Source organism: Triturus cristatus, chromosome 11 (genome assembly GCF_964204655.1).
Source record: "Triturus cristatus chromosome 11, aTriCri1.1, whole genome shotgun sequence".
NCBI lineage: Eukaryota > Metazoa > Chordata > Amphibia > Caudata > Salamandridae > Triturus > Triturus cristatus.
Genome location: NC_140594.1, coordinates 932,193,722 through 932,214,121, shown reverse-complemented (window position 1 = coordinate 932,214,121; position 20,400 = coordinate 932,193,722). Strand labels below are relative to the sequence as shown.

At 44.0% G+C, this 20,400-nt stretch overlaps 1 protein-coding gene across 4 annotated transcripts in view; it reads left to right on the top strand.

Moving 5' to 3' along the window:
- YEATS2 (YEATS domain containing 2) overlaps nt 1-20,400 on the top strand; it is a 1,415,500-nt gene that overhangs the window by 1,325,140 nt on the left and 69,960 nt on the right. For all 4 annotated transcript variants that reach the window (XM_085634927.1, XM_085634925.1, XM_085634929.1 and 1 more), the window contains one exon: nt 5,356-5,430. In XM_085634927.1, the coding sequence (XP_085491053.1) occupies nt 5,356-5,430 (75 nt within the window). The remainder of the gene's footprint in view (nt 1-5,355; nt 5,431-20,400) is intronic.

The following is a 20,400-nucleotide window of genomic DNA, read 5'->3' as shown; positions in this document are numbered from 1 at the left end:
CACATTTCTTTTTTTTTTTTTTATTATTTGGAATCACAGTTGCACAGACATAATACAATAACCAATAAAATACATATTTTTGCACTTAAATCATAAAGAAAACAAAAAAAGAAAAAGAGAAAAAAAAATTCAGTACATAAAATATATAAAATAGTAATAGGGTTAAGAAAAGGACATTAAGACTTAATATACTGAAGGAAAGGGCATGATTAAGAAAGATGAGTAATAGCTACATCCAGTTTCAGCTTATTTATATACAATTTATATTATCGTTTTTCCAATCCTCAATTGGTTTCCAAATTTTAGTACCACGTACTTTTGATTTGATTCCTTTACAGGCAAAGATCGCCTTTTCCTGGTTATACATCCCTAATAGCCTAGAGAGCCAAATCTGAAAATTTGGAGGCTCGGTATCTTTCCACCGGGCGGTAATTATTATTCTATAAACTGAAGTACCCAGGAAAAGAGATATTTCTTCTGCCTTAGTATGATTAAGTGTGTTATCCTTACCCAAAATATATAATGTAGGAGATTCCGCTACAGGGTACCCGAACACTTCCTGCCAAAATCCAGCAATCATTGTACGCAACATTGTTAATTTATCACATTCATATAACATATGTATTAGATTAGCAGCTGTTTTACCACACCTTGGACAGTCTGATGTAGGCCTTTTCCCCCAGGAGTAAAGTTTGGCCGGAGTAAAATATAAGTCAAAGATGGTTTTATAAAGTTGAGCTTTCAAATTAGATGACATAAACACCTGGGTCGATAGGGTCAGAGATGAATCAATATCGACATTCGGATTATTTAATTTCCGGGACCAACCTACTTCGGTGGATTCCAGATCGTCTTGTCTGTTTTCTATTAATATATCATAGAAAGTGCCAATCTTTGACTTAGATCTTAAGATGCAATCGATTAAAGCGATAGCATCCAAAGATATGTCAGCGGCTTTAAGATTTAAGATTGAGTTAATTTGTATAAATTTAAATACACTATTTATTGGGATCGAAAATTTGGATTGCAATTGTTGAAATCTAGGCCCTTGGGGGGTAAGTAAGAAATCTCCTATAGTTAACACTCCTAAATTTTCCCAGAGTCTAGAGATAGTGTCATACATATGAGGTGGTAATATTGATGAATGCCATAAGGAAATATATCTATTATATTTTGGTATTTTCATGTGTCTCATAATTTTTCTCCATAAAGACCAGGCATTTGTTATAACCTTAAATTTCACTTTCTTAAAGTAGGACGGTTCAATCTGTTTTATTAACAAACCATTGGCCCTTTCTCCAATACATAATTCAAATATTGAGGGTATATAATTTGTCCCTCCTTCATTTCCATTCGGTCTAATCTCGAATAATGGCTTCATCTGTTGAAGAAATGCAGCCCATAAGTATAAGCTCAGATCCGGAATTGCTAACCCTCCTCTAATAATGGGTAGAGAAAGCTTCCGGACAGATCTCCTAATCTTCCCGTATCCCCACATGAATTTACCCATATGGGATTCGAAGCCCCTTAAGATTATATCATCAACTAAAAGAGGGATCGTACGAAAAAGATAAAGAATCCGTGGCAAAATATTCATTTTAAGATAGTTACCCCTTCCTATGATGATAAATGTAGTCCGTCAATCCTTTTCAGATCTATCTTTACTTTCTGCAGCAATGGTTCGTAATTGATATTAACTATCTCATCTATTTTGGCGGTTATTCGAACTCCTAGATAAACAGCGGAATCCACCCTTCGGGAATCAGCAAAGTTAACATTATTAGTGCAGATAACCATCGTTTTATCCCTATTTAGGGAGTAACCAGATATCTTACCAAATATTTGAGTGATATGTTCTATTTCAAGTATAGCCTCGGTTGGTTGTGGTGTCAATACTGCAACATCATTAGCATAAGCTAATATTTTTGTATGATGATGGCCCAATATTACCGGTTTGATATCTTCTGATTTTAGCAGTTTCAAGATAAGAGGGTTTATATAAAGGGCAAAAAGGATAGGTGAGCATGGGCAGCCCTGCCTAGTCCCTCTAGATATTTCAAAGAGTCCTGATTCTTGCCCCATTACCACTACCCTTGCCCTAGGTGAAACATATATTGCCTTAATAGCTTTCATGAAGCATGGACCAATATTTGCTTGTTCTAATATGGCCCACAAAAAAGCCCATGATACCCTATCAAAGGCTTTTTCGGCATCTAGGAGGATCATCGACACCTGGTCCCCCGTAGCATTCGCAGCATCGAACAGCGTAATAGCACGTCGGATGTGATCTGTAGTACCCTTGTCCGGAATAAAGCCGTGCTGCCACGGGGAGACCAGGCGTTCGACGACCCCCCTGAGCCGATTAGCCAAAATCTTAGAATAGAGTTTCGAGTCTGAATTTATAAGGGAGATAGGTCGATACGAGGAGGGGAGATAAGCCGGTTTATCTTTCTTTGGGAAGACTACTATGTTCGTTTCTTGCCAAGATTTAGGTGGGATTCCACATGCCTGAATCCCAATAAATAAATCGAGTAATAGAGGCATTAAACTATTGCCCATAATTTTGTAGAACTCAAGGGATATTTTATCCGGCCCAGCTGCCTTTCCCGTTGCGAGTTCTGCTAGGGCAATTTCCAATTCAGTTTGTGTTATATCTTGATCTAATTCAAGCTTCGTGATATTCTCTATATCTGGTCCAATTTCATGCTCGGTTGCCCATCTAGATAAAATTTCCTTAATTGTGTAAGAATTTAAAGAATCCTCATTATTATATAATTTACCATAATAATTTTGAAAATCTTCTAGAATCGATTCTGGCGTAGTGTATTCTTGGCCTTCTTGTTCGATACGCGTGATAGAATTAATTGATTGGCTCTGGCGGGTTCGAAGTGCCAGCTGCTTACCCACCCTATCCCCCATTTCATAGATCTTATTTCGATGTGATTGGTATATCTCAGCCTGCCTTTGGGTGAGTTTGATATTAATCTCAGCTTTAAGTAGCGCCATTTCCCTTACAATTGGACCAACATCCCTACCTTGAGCAATAAGCTTAGTATGTTTCTCTTCTATTTCCGCTAATTTTCGTAGCTGTAGGTCGTTATGGCTTACCTCCTCTTTCTTCTGTCTGGCTACATAGCTAATTGTCTCCCCTCGTATTGCTGCCTTGAAGCAGTCCCACACCATTCCTCTTGATGTGCTATACCGATTATCGTCAATAAATCTCTGCGCCCAATTTTTCATATAAACTATATAGTCGTTGTTTACCAGTAGCTTCCTGTCAAAAGACCAAGTTGAGCGGGGTCTATACATGTTATTTATATATATGGTGAGTATTAGAGGTTTATGATCCGAAATAGTCTTTGGTAGTTTACTAATTAGTGCAGTACTCGACTGAATTTTTGTTATCCAAATATAATCAATGCGGACATATTTCTGATGTGGATAAGAAAAATATGTATATCCAGGATCTAAACCATGCTTCAAATCCCATAAATCAACCAGGCCTAAACTCTCTTTTAATTGGACGGCGGCTTTAAATACTCTTGGCTTATAACCAGTATATATTAATTGATTTTGTGTCTGTAGTGTATTTTTTCCAGGGAAAGAAATGTTAAAGTCTCCACAAAAAATCAGGTCCTGAGGCCAGCTTGAGAGTTCAATCTCGAGGTCATTAAACATTGTAGGATCATCGTAATTAGAAGCATAGATAGAGCATATTGTCATTCCACTTTTCAGTTCGACAATCGCCCATCTACCAAGAGGATCTGCCAATTTGCGCGTAACCTCCCCCAAAAAGGTTCTTGCTAGTATGGCGACCCCCCTTGTCCTTGTTGTTTGACTAGTACAGACTAATAGGTTAAACCCTGGAGTCTTTAGTGCTTCTCGCTCTGCCCAAGGTATATGGGTCTCCTGGAGACAGATTATGTCAAATGAGTTGGACCTTATTAATCCCCACATTTCATCCCTTTTCTTTCTGTTATTTAACCCCGCCACATTCCATGAACACAGTTTTATTTTCGCCATATTATCTTGTAATTAAGTTTCGAGGCAAGTCTACTTATCGAAACGATGAGAAAAATCTTACCATCTTTAAGTTTAATAGCCCTTTTATTCTTAATACCGTATTTGCAACTGTGACCACCCAAATTTTTTTTTTTTAAATATTTTGCTCCCTCCCCTCCCCCCCACTCAAGAACCCACCCCCTAGCCCCCCACCCCTTCACATAGCAAAATGAAACAACATAAAACAAACCCCAATAAGTTCTCACATTCATACCAAGCATACACAATCACACATTCTCAGAACACTCCTCCCTCACACCGCGGAGGTCTTCTTGGCAGCAGAGAATGGAGACCCACAGTGATGAAGGACTGAAGAGGGGCCTCCTTTCTGCGCTACTGAGAAGGCATTCGCGGTGGGAGGGAGGAATGCTGGATGTATAGATCAATGATGTTTCCTAAATTATTAATATGAATGTTTCATGAATAATCATAGTTACTAAAATTAAAAGTTTTATTCGTGTAATTGGTGGGAAAGTAATTGAAGATTTATTCTGTGTACAAATTGAATATCTTGTTTGTGGAGCTTTGTATTATCTCCCCTGTTCCTGAGCTTTATATTGGGGGTATGCTTTGTGAAATTGTTCTGCTTTGATAACTTTTCTGTGAGCAGTGTAGGGTTAGAAGTATCCCTTTGAAGTCGAACTTACCCTTTCTGGTAGATACTCTGTCTAACCGCAGATACCTCACTGCTGTACCCCTTCCCGTTCTGTGGAGTGACTTCTTTTTAACCTCTGTAAAGGTCCAAAGTTAGTATTCAGTACACTGATACCAACATATGTCCATCCTCTGCGTCTGAGGATGTAGAAAGAGAAAGAATAAGAAACCCTCGTCAGCACGCTATTCTAGCCTTAACATGTGTGGCTCCTCTCTATCACTTCCATTGTGGTACGGAGGGAACACCAAGCCACAGGGGGACCACCAAGCAGTATGCGGGAGCACTGCTGAAAAGAAGTCTCTTGATCTAGTCTGGCCCCTGGGGAGTTTTCCAAAGTAAGGAATCTGTGGTAAGATGGAGTACCCACCAGAAAGAGTGTTACCAGGTAAGTAAGTGTTTGTTTGGATTGTATTGACAGCAATATTCAGGAGAAAACGTTTATTACTAGTCATTAATGAAATAATCCATGATGGATTTTCTTTCCTTTTTAAATGCCATTGCTCTACTTAGCTTATATTATGACTTTTTCATGTTTGTTCTTTGCACGTCTTCTTCAGTTTTAATTTTTATTTATAAGACTTTCTATCACAAATGTGCTATCCCAATAAATCAATCCGATTACCTTTTCTGTTTTATAGATAGGAGTTTCTTTCCAGCCTTTTGAAGTGGAGAAAAATGTTTATGCGTGTGCTGTTGAAGACATGATTGTAAAGGTAGGAATTATCTCATGTTTATTTTAAATTGGGTTTTGGTATTGGCAGTAAAAAAAGCTGATACCAAAGTTAGGCTTAAATTATATTTACATGTTAACACAAGGTTTTTATTGTTTCGTAAATGCGATTGAAATAAGTTCATTACTGCACCTTATTCTGTATGCATTACATCTGCCATTTGTACTGCACATTCTGCCTGTTTGTGATTCAGAGATTATCTTTGGCCAGTATTCATACTGGCACTTCATCTCCAGTGACTGGGCATTTCCTGCACAGTCAGGACCAGAAAAAGCATCTCTATTTTTTTTTCTTTTTTGAAACCTTTCCTCAGCTTTTTTTGCCGAGGCCAGGTCCTCTTGATGCGTTTCCTTAGTCCAAAGCTGGGCTTCGACACCAACAGCTGAATCCCAAAACATGGCTACGTGGGTGCCTTTGATCGAAGAAGATAGTCATTATGTGAAGGAATACATGAAAATAATGAAGCCCTTAACAGAATGAATTCAAGTTTTTGTTTCAGTAACTGTATTATGGCAGCGGGTCCGTCGTGAAAATATTTGATATTATTAAGTATTAGCAGATGGTGGTTAAATGTAGATAACTATCATGGAACGTCAACTAGGAGATTAGGGCGAAGAACTGGAAGAAAGAGCAGAGAGAGAAGAAAATGATTCTTTCTCTTTTTCTTTCCTTCCCTCTCCCCGAGACCCCTCTTTTGTCTACCCCTTTTTATTCACCTTTCCTTCCTTTCTTCTTTTTTTTTATCCCTTTCCTCTTCTCATAACTTTCAGACCCGTACTATCCTCTCTCTCCCTCCATATCACTCATCTCCTCAGCTCTCCCTGTTGATTCCAAATGTCCCGTTTTCATTTTGATTACCAATGAGTCAGTTTGGGAAAATAATTCTCATTTTGGATAAATATTATTCTTAGATACCGCAACTTCCATATAAGTGATTTAAGTTGGTTTGTTCTTCGAATGTTCATACATCTTCAAAGTTCAAAATACCAGTTGTGGGTGGTGACGTTTGAAAGTGATGGGGCGAGCAGAGCGAATATTTTGCCCCAGTGACGGGCACTGTGAGAAGCCAGAAACGCCTTTAGGCTCAAAGGCAAAGCTCCCAATTGTGGCTTGTTAATAGTGTCTTGTTTATAACAGGCCTGATTGAAAGCTCTGGCGTTGAGACTGAAGGCAGCGGGAGTTTTTCATAGTGCCTGTCAGTGGGTCAAAAGGATGAAACACAACATGCTGAAAACAGCTAAAATGTTTACTATTTTTCCAGTCTGTGATGGCTCCGAGCGCGGAGCCCAGAGCCAGCTCCCCTCTACCAATCCAGATGCTGCTCTTGCGCTATTGTTAATATTAACCATCTTTAGAGAAGCGCCTGGATTGGTTGGAGCGGGTTGGCTCGGCGCTTCTTCAGACCCTGGGGGCCTGTGACTGCTCTCCATTTGGCTGTATAACACAGCTCGAGTCGGAGAGGTTCTAAGTGCGCCTGTCGGGCTGGCTGTTGCAAGACAGTTGGCCAAACCGGCATTTGCACTTGGAGTGCCACTAGTGCCATCACTCCTCCCTGCTGCTGCCCAATCAGCAGCAATGGCTTGCCCCACCCTCACACTTGATTTAGGCTGGGCAGAAAAAAATAAAGTGGTAATAGATTCATTTTATTACCATTTTTTTCCATATTTGCTGCACTTGCAGTGGGGGGGGGGGGCACTCCACCCTAGGGAGGGGGGGCAACACTCCACCCTAATGGAGAAAATGCTGCTGAAAAATACTTGTCTTGTCTACTCTTTGGTTATTAATAATCATAGCAGTTGCCTTTACTAAATTGCAACACAAAAAGATGATGGACGGAATGTTGAACATTGTCATACATTCACCTCCAGTCACAGACCTGGGATTAATCCATCGTTATTCTGTTCGCAATGCCATTCCAGTTTGGACCCAGCCATATGCAAATCAGCCTTGCCACTGTTCCCCATGGGAACAATCCAACACGAACTGCCAGGCCAGGTCCTCCCTTAGAACATGATTAGTAAAGGAGCGCATCATGTGAAAAACGTTACCCTCAAAAAACTCAGGATAAGCATCCCACTATAGTGATTGTTAAATAATCCATAAACTGCTCCCAAAAGTTACTGTTACTGTTCAGCAGAAAACATGTGAAAATGACCAGCTTGAGGTGCATTACATCTTCGACATCTATAGTTTCAATTGGCATACATATAAGCCAGTTTGGAGAGAGTATGATGTGCTCAGTGGGAGGTCATAAGATGTTTGTGGTAATACCTTATGTTAGAAAGGGTCTTACACATCATTTTCTTCAATAAAGGACAGTTATTGGCATGCACTGCAATAACTTCAAACCTCCAGTGAGTTGCTAATTCTCTCATACTGAATATTCTGTCACCGAAAAATTGAAGTGAAGGGCAATTAGCTTTTTAGGTCTCGCCTAGCGACGCAGCGCATGCGCTACTCGCTTGCGAGATCTATTGTTGTTGGTTTGGTTTTGGAAGTGGCGTTGGTGACCGCCCTGTCTCCCTTAGGCCCTGCCCACACGGACTGGACTCGTCTCTGTTGCTCCTCATGCGCGCCAAGGCGGTGGGCGTGTCGGCACTTGAGGTTGGCACGTTGTGTTCTTGCCTCATGCTCGAGCCCCCCTTCTCTGAGAGGCTTAGTAGTAAAGAAGCTAAGTATCGAAATTGCATTCTGGATGCTGCACCAAAACATGGTGCATGCTTCGATTTGTAGGAAATATGTGCAGTGGATGAAGCATACAGAATGGATATTTTTGCGTGACTTTCTTCTATTAATTAGATTTTTTCTGCCTTACCACTCAGAGGTTCCCTCCTCAGCTCTTCTGAGGACACAAAAACTGTGGCGCAAGAAGCACCTGCTGAGTGCGGCTCTGTGTATCGCGGTCCAGTGACTAAGCTCCGCTCCTCTCCTCTCCCACTTCTCTGCCCTCACCCGGCTGTAATTGAGAGCCAGAAAGCCTGTATTTTTCAGCCCCTATAATTTGAAGGAAAAGGAGTTCAATATTCGACCGCTGTTTTTGTCCTGAAAGTTTACGCTCAGGACCATTACATAGATTTTTCCCTCTGCAGCTGAAAGTCCGTGGCTAAGTCAGCTCAACATGTTAATTGATGTGGCCGCTCTGCTTTTCGCGCTCACTGACAGGCCTGCTGCCCTCGTGCCCATCCCCCAACCTCTCTAAACATCAGCTGGCGATAGCAGAACCAGGGTTGACGCTAAGCCAGCAGTCCCAGGGAATAGTAGGGTAGGACTGGGACAAGAGCTATGAGAAGGCGGGGTGTGGTTTAGTGGTTAGCGGACAGTGTTTATGTCAGAATATGAGTATTAATATCCCGGCTTCTCCACTTGCACATACTCTACTGTGTAATTCTGGAAAAACTTCTTGTACTTTAGGTTCCGTGTCTACTGTAATTGTAACAGTCAATCAGACAAACGCTTTCATTTGGTCTCACACCCGCACACATACACATACACACACACACTAACACGCATGTGCGTACACAAACTTTTATTTGTTAATTACGCAGCTCGCAGAGTAGCGAGACCCAATGCTTTCTCGTATGATTTGCACAAATCGTGCAGACACACAAACATACCTACATACAAATACTCGCACACACAACAAAAACTTTGGTAAAAAAAAAAAAGTATGCAATCTGGATAAAACGTCATTTTTTTAATCAAAGTTTTTATTCACTTGTTTTATCCAACTACCAGACATGAATGAATAAATACATTTATGGTATAAAACATACGAAAATCTTGAGCACAATAATAAATACCTTGCTGTACTATTTTTTTCATTTTTATTTTATTTATATAATATATTTTAATACAATAAAGGCATTTATTCAACTACCCGGCATGCTTTTGTTCATTTGCCTCTTTTGCCAACCAAGCACAATATATATGTAAATAAACAACCATAAAGTTCTACATAAACGTACACACACACACTAACACGCACATGCGTACACAAACTTTTATTTGTTAATTACGCACCTCGCAGAGTAGCGAGACCCAATGCTTTCTCGTATGTTTTGCACAAATCGTGCAGACACACAAACATACCTACATACAAATACTCGCACACACAACAAAAACTTTGATAAAAAAAAAAAAGTATGCAATCTAGATATAACGTAATTTCTTTATCAAAGTTTTTATTCAGTTGTTTTATCCAACTACCAGACATGAATGAATAAATACATTTATGGTATAAAACATACAAAAATCTTGAGCACAATAATAAATACCTTGCTGTACTAGTTTTTTCATTTTTATGTTATTTATATAATATATTTTAATACAATAAAGGCATTTATTCAACTACCCGGCATGCTTTTGTTCATTTGCCTCTTTTGCCAACTAAGCACAATATATATGTAAATAAACAACCATAAAGTTCTATATAAACGTTTAATAATTTTGTAATATTACATGTTCACATAAACTCACAAAACACAGGAGTCGGAGCTCTCTGCCACCCCAGTTTCCAGGCAGAAAGAACACTAGCGCCTAGACATGAACTGGGCGTGCCTCTCAGCTGCTGCATGTAGAGTAGACATGAATTTAAGAATCCTCTCCGCCACATACCCGTGTGAATATGGGGGAAGAGATGGGCGGGGCCATGAGGTGCGAGCCCTGCCCACCTCACATGCACTGAAGTTATCCCCATTAATGGTATCAATTCACCCAAGTGCCAGGAGTAGTGTGGGAATAAAGCACGTGCAGGGGGTAGCTTAAGGCATGTCTGGGGGAACAGTGGCTAGCCCCCGATTCCCGACCAAGCCTTGCACTCAGGCGCTAGCACCAGGGAAGACGCTTGTGCGAGGGTCACTTTCCACACTCAGTGGCGGTGCGTCCATTGGGGGCGTTGGGGCGTTGCCCCACTAATGCCACGGCAGAAATCATTCTACTTCTGACGCTAATTGCAGCAATCACTCCTGATTGGAATTAGCGTCGGAAGTAGAACACGGACGCTGTCTATTGTGCTGTCACTCAACGGCTGAGAGTGCTGCCGCAGCCCCACCCCCTTCAGCTTGATGCTGAAGGGGTGGGGCTGCGGTAGCGCACTCAGCCGTTGAGTGACAGCGCAATAGTGCGCATTTTCATTTTTGGGCTGATCATTTAAATGATCAGCCTGAACATGCGCACTAGCCTTCCCCTTAAGAGACCGAGGGTTGCTTCATACGCAGCCCCCGGTCTCCTAACGTGGACCCGCATAGTCAGGTAAGATCTTTTTAAAAAGCCCCCCCCCCCCCCCCGAGTATTGCGAGCCGCAACTGGTGTTTTGTGGTCTGAAAGTTTGCATTGACGTTTGTCAGAGTCTTGCTCTGCCTGTGTGTGTTTACGTGCGTACCTGTATAAAGGGTTTTCTGCTTGCATGTTGTTTGTCAGTATTCATGCGCTCAGCAAAAGCCAAACCTCTGTGAATTATTTGTATTGGGTAAATACTGACGTACAAGAAAGTACCTCCTTTCATTTCTTTCGTTTCGTCACTGATGGGATTATTATTTGAAATTGCCAGAAAACATTGCTGTTTTCCTCCCTGTGAGAACTGTGGCAAGCCTGGTAAAACATCTAAAGGATTCCAGGTCAGCTCGTCCTCCCCCACCGCAGCCTCCTGACACCGTGGTTTTAACGCCACAGTGGAAGGGTGTAGCAGAGGCAGGACAGAAGATTATTCTCGCCATTCGTGTGTAATGCGTGCATCCAACACTCGCACGGTTGTGTTGTTCTCTCCCTTGCCTTCTTCGCGGGACTTGTAGGCCCAAACTGTCACACACACATGTGAGAAGAAACGAGTGCAATGTGGGAAGTGCTCAATGTGCGTGAGGCGCCACTGAATGAATGAATGCTCGGTTTGTGTGCACAGGAGCTGTTCCTTACCTGTTACGGCAGTATTACACATACACTCTGACAGCAACCACGCGTTTCCACACGAGCCTCCTGTATGGGAGGTTTCTCTACTTGCTAGAGTCCATGTAGTAGGGGCTTAGTTAGAAGTGGCCATACGATATGGCATATTCCGGTAGTTTACAGGTTTCCAAAAAAGGCCTCACTGTCTTCCACCTCCTACAGTATAGTTCAGTAGCTCAGCAAGGATAGCACGGGCTCTAGTGAAAGCAAGGAAAGTGAACCTGCGCGCGACTCTCTGGGTAGTAAAATACTGTCAAAATTAAGGTTCAGTGGGTCCCTAAGGCCTGTGAACCCCGGTGCCAGTGCACCTTCTGCACCATTGACCGCTGCGCATCTGTTCATGTGAGATGAGACTCCGGCAGATTAGATTTAGTCACCTCAGAACAGTCACGAGAACCAAGTTGTGTGCTTATACGGATTCAGTTCTTCATAATGGATGAGACTAGAATAAGAGGACCGGATGAAGGGTCTGGCATGCTTTTATTATTAAACACTGCTATTGTGCTCATCTCAAAATATTACAGACTGCGCCAGTATGTGGTGGTGGACTGCCCTTGGGATATCATTAGAAGCCTCTAGAAGCCCTAGCTGAACCCACTGCATCTGAGGCTGACATGATGGATTGGGAACTAAAGTCACTGAAGCCATTACTGCTCACGGCTTCAAAATGTAAAACCAGCAGCTCTGCAGTCAATGAGTGATGGAGAGGGGAAGGGGGTGCGTGTTGACAATGACAACTGACCTGATACACTTAACAAACAGAAGCGACGCCCAGCAGCAGATTACATTCTTCTCTTCAATTTAGCGCTCATTTGTCTCACAGACTGTGCTTTAACAAGCCTTTTACATAGTACAGCACTAAGATCAGTACCTCCCAGGTCTCTTCTCAGAAAGCAGTGTAACTTCTGGAGCCGAGCCCAGGATACACGCAACAATTCTTTCAATTATAGAATTATTGCACGTTTTCTACAAACAACCGGTATTAATTAGTGGAGCCGACCCACATAATTAATTACCGGTTGTTTGTTTCCGTCCGTTTGTTTTGACATGTAGGTAGGCGCATTCACTTTTGTCAAAATAGGAATAGTTGTATTGAAGTTCTCACTCATAAATGTTGGCATTTTTTTGTTCTTTCTGTTACTAACTGCAGATTAAAAATACACGCATATCGTTTGAGATAACCTTGTAAAAAAAGTGCAATAATTATCTATGATTTATTATGTTTCTAAGGAAACACGACCTTTCTCTATAAATGACTGAAGGTAGTCAACAGATGATAGCTATTAGTTGGTGGTGCAATTCTTATACTGATAACACACAATGTAAATTGTGACATCACAATGTGTTATTTCCGATGCTTTTATTCACATTTTGCATTCTAGCCTATTATTTTTTCTTTATCAGTCTTGCTAAAGCTGGATTTCGGCAAAACACGTGCTGGCAGTGAAAACTTTATACACCTGCACTACTACACAAATTTTACGCCTCACCACTTTCAAATGTCACCAGCCGCCACTGTCCACACTGTGAGCAGCTCCTCCTTCTGTCCTTTGAAAATGACCAATGGAGCTCTGGAAACAATTGTTGTAACCAACGTGCAATTCACACAAGCTGCACTATCTGTCACTAGAGCATAACGCGCACCTCCAGTCACGACCTCATAAGCAGTGAACGGTGAAATCCCACCAGATACGCAGGGTATTAGCAGCGCTCTATCATTTCATGGGCGGAAAGAATCAAACCAAACTTTACTTTATATCAAGTAGAGGGTCCCATGTTTTGTCAAAGTTCCAGAGAATCGTGAAATCTGTTTATCTCTCTTGTGCAAAATTAATCTAAAACCTTCTGGTTTCACGTGCGGGAGGTTTTCTAGTTTTCCAAAGTCGTAAAAACAGAGTTTAGCCACTGGCAGTGAGGTAGCCACCCAGCTATGCAATGAGGAAGGAATGCCTGAGGAGTAAGAAAGGTTGTGCAGCAGACAAATTTCATTGATTGTCAGAAGGGTGTGAAGCTGTATGTAGTCAATGTATCCCAAATTTTTGCCAGTAAGTAGTAATAGTCGAACTAGCCTTTCAAATGCAGCGCAATGTGCCCTCCTCCTGATCGCATCTCCAGCATCTTTAATCGCGGACAGAACCACAGATGACAGACTTGCTGGTGTCCAGTTCAGTTATGTAGAATCTTGTAAAATGTGGATTGTAATCAGGACTTTCGAAGCTCCCAATTGTGTCTTGCAACAAAGGAGGACCAGAGCTTTTCTGTGTATTCAGTGGAGAGATTAGTTTGCCGTCTTTCCCATGTTTGAGTGTAGTTCTGTGGCTACTGTGTTGTATAATCCAGTCACTAACTCTTTATGTAAACCCCATAACTTATTGTATGTATAAATGGGAGAGATAGATAGTTGCTGTATCTGTGTTTACTGGATACGTAAATAGCAGTGTCTCAGTTGTCAGTAGTGCCAATGTTGGTCTTCTTCAAGCCAAATTATGCGTTTAATTCTTCAAAAATAGTAATATTTCATTATATAGCAGTTGACCAATAGTTAAGAATCCCTCGACCGCCCAACCTTTCCAGCAAATAGAGCATCTTCTATCATCAGTCATCTGTTGTTTCATTATTGATAAGTATGGGTCTGTCTTCATAGATATATGAGCGTACAGCCAAGTTGCTAATAGTCAGTGAGTTATAGGAACTAATTGTTGTGAGAGGGGCAGTTTGGCAATGAAAATACACACCATCTGTTGAGAATGAGCTATTGGGGCCAAAAAAGGTGAGACAACACTGATTTATTTATAATAATGGTAATTGCCATCTTTGAAAGTCTGAGTTAATTTTTCAGATAACCGGATTTAAATTATCAGGGGTCATGTAAACTAGGCTGGTATACAGCAACCTACCAAGGTATTTAAGATTGTGTGTGACCCTTTTTAAATTATGCCCTCTTAGCACTGCTGAGGTGGTAGACTGTGACATTGAGAGTGCCTCGCATCTTTTCCAGTTAATTTTATATCCAGAGAAACTGGAGAATGCCTTTATTAAGTACATAATTGTTGGCATTGATGTCCCTGGTTCAGTTAGTGTAAGCATGTATCTGCAGACATAATAGCTTTTGCTTCTTCTACTGCAGTATGAATCCCCTTAATATTAGTTGTGGTACTTCTATCTCTGGCATTGGTTCCAATGCCAGCAAGAACAGTAAGGGTGATAGGGGACAGCCTTGTCTTGAACATCTCTGTATCTTTATCAGTTGGTTAAAAAATCCCCCACATGTTACTTTTGCCAAATAATTATTATACTGACAACAAATCTTAGAAATGAAATATTAACTTAAGTTTAATCTTTCAAGGACTCTAAAAGGGTAGCCCCATTCGACTCGATCAAAGACTTTCTCCTCATCTAGGGAAAGGGTCTCCATTGTATTGGGGAGTCTCTGGAATCCATAATAAGAGAGTATGGAGATGATGCCTAGAGATGCACCTGAACTGACTCCCACATTGTATTTGGGAATTGACGAATCAAGGACCTTTTGTAATCCATTTACTATAATCTTTTTTTTTTTTTCTCAGAACGTTTTATTGGCATTTATAGGTAATGGCGTTACATTTGTATGCACGGGCATCATTTACTTTCAATTACCACTTATTGACAACTTGCTGCCTCACACAATCTGTCCTAACATAAAACATAAAGAGAATTCTTCTTGTTAAACTAACTCCCTCACCCCCCTCCCCGCCCTTTCCCATTCAGTCCGTATCAGGTTACCTGGTTACGTGCACTATATAAAATTATATCTGTTTGCTGGGATAATAAACATGGCCTTGGCAGTGTTCCACCCTTATCCCCTTATTTGGGGATCCATCCCTTCCGAGGCCCGCTGAGATGAAGGAGTTTGGTCATCCTGTCGGTCTGCCAACACAGCAGCCCATGCTAGTAAGTCCCCCCCAACCTTATCATCCTTCCGCACAAATTTCATTCTCACCGACTCCGTAGTCCCCCACTCGCACACATCCCTGATCCAGGCCGCGGGGACCGAGGACTTATACATGCTATGACTACGCGTCTCCTAGCCAGAACAAGTCCCAGATTGACGAATCGCCTGCTTAGTTTCTTATGCTTTGGTGTAGGCAGTGCTCCTATTAGCGTTTGCCAAATTTCTCTGGGAATGGTCCAGACCGTAGCTTCCCGTAAACGTGTAAGTACTTCCTCCCAATAAGGGAGTAATAGAGAACAGGACCAAACCATATGGAGGAAGTCCTCCCCCTGACGGTGGCATCTTAAATTATATTGGAGGAGCTTAAACCGTGCATGTGCACTAACCTTCTGCACCCCAGTGTACCTTCCTCTATCACTCTCCGTCAGGGGTTCGTCCATTAGTTTGTCCCACATTAGCTGTATTCCCAGGGTCTCCCCCATTAATTAATCTCTCAGAGCTCTGTAGAGTTGAGAAATTAGGCACCTGCCCTGCGCCATATACAACATGACTTTCAAAATATTAGTGGTAGGAGGTTCCTCTGTGAACTCCGGCCAAAGCTCGCAGGCAACAGTAGAAATGTTTCCATATTGCAGAAATTGGCCCGGTCCTAGATCAAAGACCTCCTGTGCCTCCTCTCACGTCACAAACTTCCCCTCTACGTAAAGGTCTCCTAGCGTCTGGCAGCCTCCCTCCAGCGACACACTGACATGGAGTCCGCGATACTGGCGAAAGGGCGCAGAGCCCACAGGGGCATATCTAGAGCGAACGGGGCATGCTGCACTACCCTCCGCACCCCGTTTTCCCATACTGCTGCTACATGGCGCACAGTCTAAGGGCATTCCCTAGGGATACCGCCTCCCAGCCTCTGTCAGCGAACGATCGCCGTAAGTTTCTGCCAGTAATCGTTACTCCCAATTATCCTCGCCATCTAGCCCGTGAACCGCATGCTGCAATTGAGAGGCCATGTAGTAAAACTTCAAGCGAGGCACCTCCAGCCCTCCATTTTCCAACATCCTCTGTAGCGTTGTTAACTGCACCCTTTTATGTTTCTTTCCCCATAGGAGGTCTACCACTAGACTCTCCAGCTTATGGAAATAATGCAGCGGGAGGAAATAGAATGAGTGTTGCATTGCATACAGGCAGCGAGGTAGGACAATCATCTTAATGATTGCAATGCGTCCCATGAGCAATAACGGTAGTTCTGGCCAGAAGCGGATCGAGCTCGTAACCCCTTAATGACCTGACCCACATTCTGTTCGAGATAGGCAGTGGCCGTGTTGGCCAGACGAATTTCCAAATATCGTGCCCCCTGTCCCACCCACGACAACTCTGTGTGTGGTCGCTCCACCTCTGGGACCATAGCCAGTCTACCCATAGGCACCACACTGGATTTCCCGGGATTAATGCAAAGTTCCGAGATGTCACCTAAGGACCGCAACTCCATAAGGAGCAAAGGAATAGAGCTCTCCGGATGTGTCAAATAAACTAGTGTATCATCCGCATGGAGAGAAACTATATATCTGAAAGGGATGATTAGTTATAGATTCCTTACCTTAGAATTTCCCCCAGGCATCAGACTGGATCCGGAGAATTTTTTCTCAGCAGTATCGCTGCCTGTCGGTTGGCAGGCATCGGTCGGCTCCGCATTCGTCATCGCCGTCCTTATCGCCATGGTGAAGTCGTGGTATCTACTTAGACGTCGCCCCTTGTGCGTTGACGTCAGTTCTTTCTTTTTCCGCGCCAGCCAGTGCAGATAGGGAGAGAGTGGTACCGTTAGTCAATTTTTGACTAGCTCTTTTTCGACTTTTGTTGACTTCTTTTTTGAGTCGTTCGACTCCTGATGCACATAGGGATGTCCTGGTTCTTTGAATGAATGAATGAATGAAATTACATTTGTATAGCGCATAGCTACCCGGAGGCATCCTAGCACTTGCGGACACGGAGGGCACAGAAGAGGAGAAATATCACTGAAATGCTGAAGGAAACAGGTGGGTTTTGAGCAGTTTACGGAAGATCGATAGGTTAGGTTCACCTCGGAGCGTGTGCGGGAGAGTGTTCCAGAGGTTGGAGGCATTAAAAGAGAAGGAGCGTCCGCCCCACCTTGATCTTCGAACTTTCAGGGGCGTGGCGAGGAAAGCGGCGCTAGAGCGCAGAGTCCTGGTAGGTTGATAGGGCACGACCAAGGATTGAATAATGTGGGGGCCGTATTCCCAGATAGCTTTGTGAGTTAGACACATTGCTTTAAACTGGATCCTGGCTCGGATAGGCAGCCAATGCAGATTTATTAAGGCAGGCTTAGCTGATTGTCTCCGGGGGATCTGTAATTGGTGACGCGCTGCGCAGTTTTGGATCACTTGAAGCCTATGTAGGGTGGATTGAGGGGCGCCCAGGTAGAGTGCGTTCCCGTAATCCAGGCGGGATAGGATAAGGGCTTGGACCATGATTCTCCTGGCTTGAAAAGGGAGCAGGGGGAGAATCTTCCTGAGCATATGCAACAGTCCGAAACATGTGGCCGAGAGCTTAGTGGTCTATTGATTAAAACAGAGGGAGCTGTCGAGCCATACGCCGAGACTTTTGATTTGTTGCTTAGGAGTGGGCATAGGTCCAAGACAGGATGGCCAGGTAAATGAGGAGGAGGGTGATGGAGTTTTACCCAGGAACATAAGTTCGGTCTTCTCCCCATTTAGTTTGAGGTGAGAATGGCTCATCCATTGGGCTACTGCCTCTAGGCAGGGACCTAGGACGCCTGGTAAACCCTCAGGGTGGTTGAGTGCCACCACCAGTTGGGTATCATCTGCGTAGGTGATTATTTTGATGCCGAAGGGAAGAACTATCTCGGCTAGTGGGGCCATATAGGAATTAAAAAGGGTGGGGCTCAAGGAGGATCCCTGCGGGACCCCACAATTAAGAGGCCACTGCTTAAATGTGGATGTCCCCTCAAAAACTTGATAGAAGCGATCCTTTAAGAACGACTGGATCCAAGTGAGTGCCATCTTTCCTACCCCCATGTCAGCCAGTCGCTCAAGTAAGATGTTGTGGTTAACAGTGTCGAAGGCGGCACTGAGGTCTAGTAGGATGATAGCCGCCGCACCGCCCTGATCCAGAAGTCTTCTGGCTTCTTCCGTGACTGCGAGCAGGGCCGTCTCTGTACCTAACTGAGGGCTGAAACCTGTTTGGGAAACGTGAAGTATATTGTTGGATTCAAGGTAGTGGACTAAAGTAGAATTGATGTGTCCGGCTTCAAACCTTGTGACTCCTGTTACAAGTTGATGTTGGTCACGGACCAGCACCTTGTGTGCCTCTGGTGGCTGGAGCACGACCATGACCCGAGGTTATGCTCCAACTGTCAGGCCATGAACCCGAAGTCTTTGCGGGAGCTTTTGGAAAGCTTCTGGAGTCAGCTCTGCACCGCTCAAGGTCCCCATCGAGAAGGTCGCGGACCGGTCGCAGAGTCACCACCATCATTCCTCCTCGAAGTCTTCGTCATCGGGTAAGTCGAAGTACAAGAAGAAGGCAAAGAAGCACCGTCTCTCTTCGTCTTTTACCCGTCCGCCGCAGAGCCTGATGGAACGGCTGAGAGCCTTCCTCCCTTGACGGGAGCCAGAGCTTCCCTAACCCAGCTTTGTGCATTTTACGAAGCCCTCCACTCCATCTTTGATCAGCTCGACTTTGCTGGCTCGCCTTCAGGCTCCGTGGACTCTGCTTGGAGCCCTGGGCCTTCGATGCTGGCGGCTCTGGCCTCGGCTCCACAGGGCCCCCAAGGATCAAGGCCTGAATCCGGACCGGCTCCGGTCGACCTCACAACACCTCCTCTGGCGCCGATTCCTCTGATGGCGTCCCCGCCACCTCCGACGCCAGGTGAGCCCCGGCCGGCGTTGACCCCGGCCTCCTCTCGACTTAGACACGGAGCTGGACCAGCGTTGATCGCTGATGGCGGTGGTCGCAGCTCATCTGCGCAGATCAGGGGTTCCATTCTTCCCCAATCTCGACGACTGGTTGTTGAAGGCGAGCTTGCCCCAGGCTGTTGTCTCCCACCTCCAGACTACGGCAGACCTCCTGCATTCGCTGGGGTTCACAGTCAACGTGCCAAAGTCGCACCTGAACTCCTCTCAAGCTCCTTTTCATCGGAGCGGTTCTGGACACAGTGCAGTTTCGGGCCTATCCTCCTGAGCAGCGAGTCCAGGATATTCTGGCTATGATACCGATGTCCCAGCCTCTATTCTGGATTTCGGTGAGGATGACCCTGAGGCTGCTGGGCCTCACAGCTTCCTGCATCCTGCTAGTGGATCATGCCAGGCTCTGCAATGGGACCTGAAGTTCCAGTGGACATAGCAACAGGACAATATTTCTGATGTTGTCCAGATCTCGGGAGGGGACTGCACAACAGTTGCAGTGGTGGCTCATGAACCAGGAGTGAGTCAACGGCAGATTCCTCTCCCTTCCCCAACCAGAGTTCATAGTGGTGACCAATGCGTAAACTTCTGGGATGGGGTGGCCACATGGGAGAGGCGGAGAGCAGAGGCCTCTGGTCTCCGGCGGAGTCTGGGCTCCACATGAACCTTCTGGAGGTCTTGGCGATTCGTCTAGAACTGAAGGTATTCCTTCCTACTGTCAAAGGTAGAGTAGTGCAGGTGTTCACGGACAACAGTTCCTCCATGTGGTACTGCAACAAACAGGGCGGGGTGGGGTCGTGGACCCTATGCCAAGAGGTCCTTTACCTCTGTAAGTGGCTGGAACATCAGGGCATGTCCCTAGTGTTTCAACACCTGGCAGGTTCCCTGAACGCCAGTGTGGACAAACTCAGCCACCGGCCCATGATGGATCACGAATGGCGTCTTCACTCGGAGGTGGTGCATGGTCTCTTTCAGCAGTGGGTAGAGCCTTGGTAAGATCTATTCGCCATCGACGAAAACGCGCAATATAAGCAATTTTGCTCGTTGGAGTTTCCAAGGCGGCACTCGCTCGACAAAGCTTTTCGTCGTGAGTGGAGTTGCGGACTTCTATATGCCTTTCTGCCTATACCACTTCTACCCAAAGTG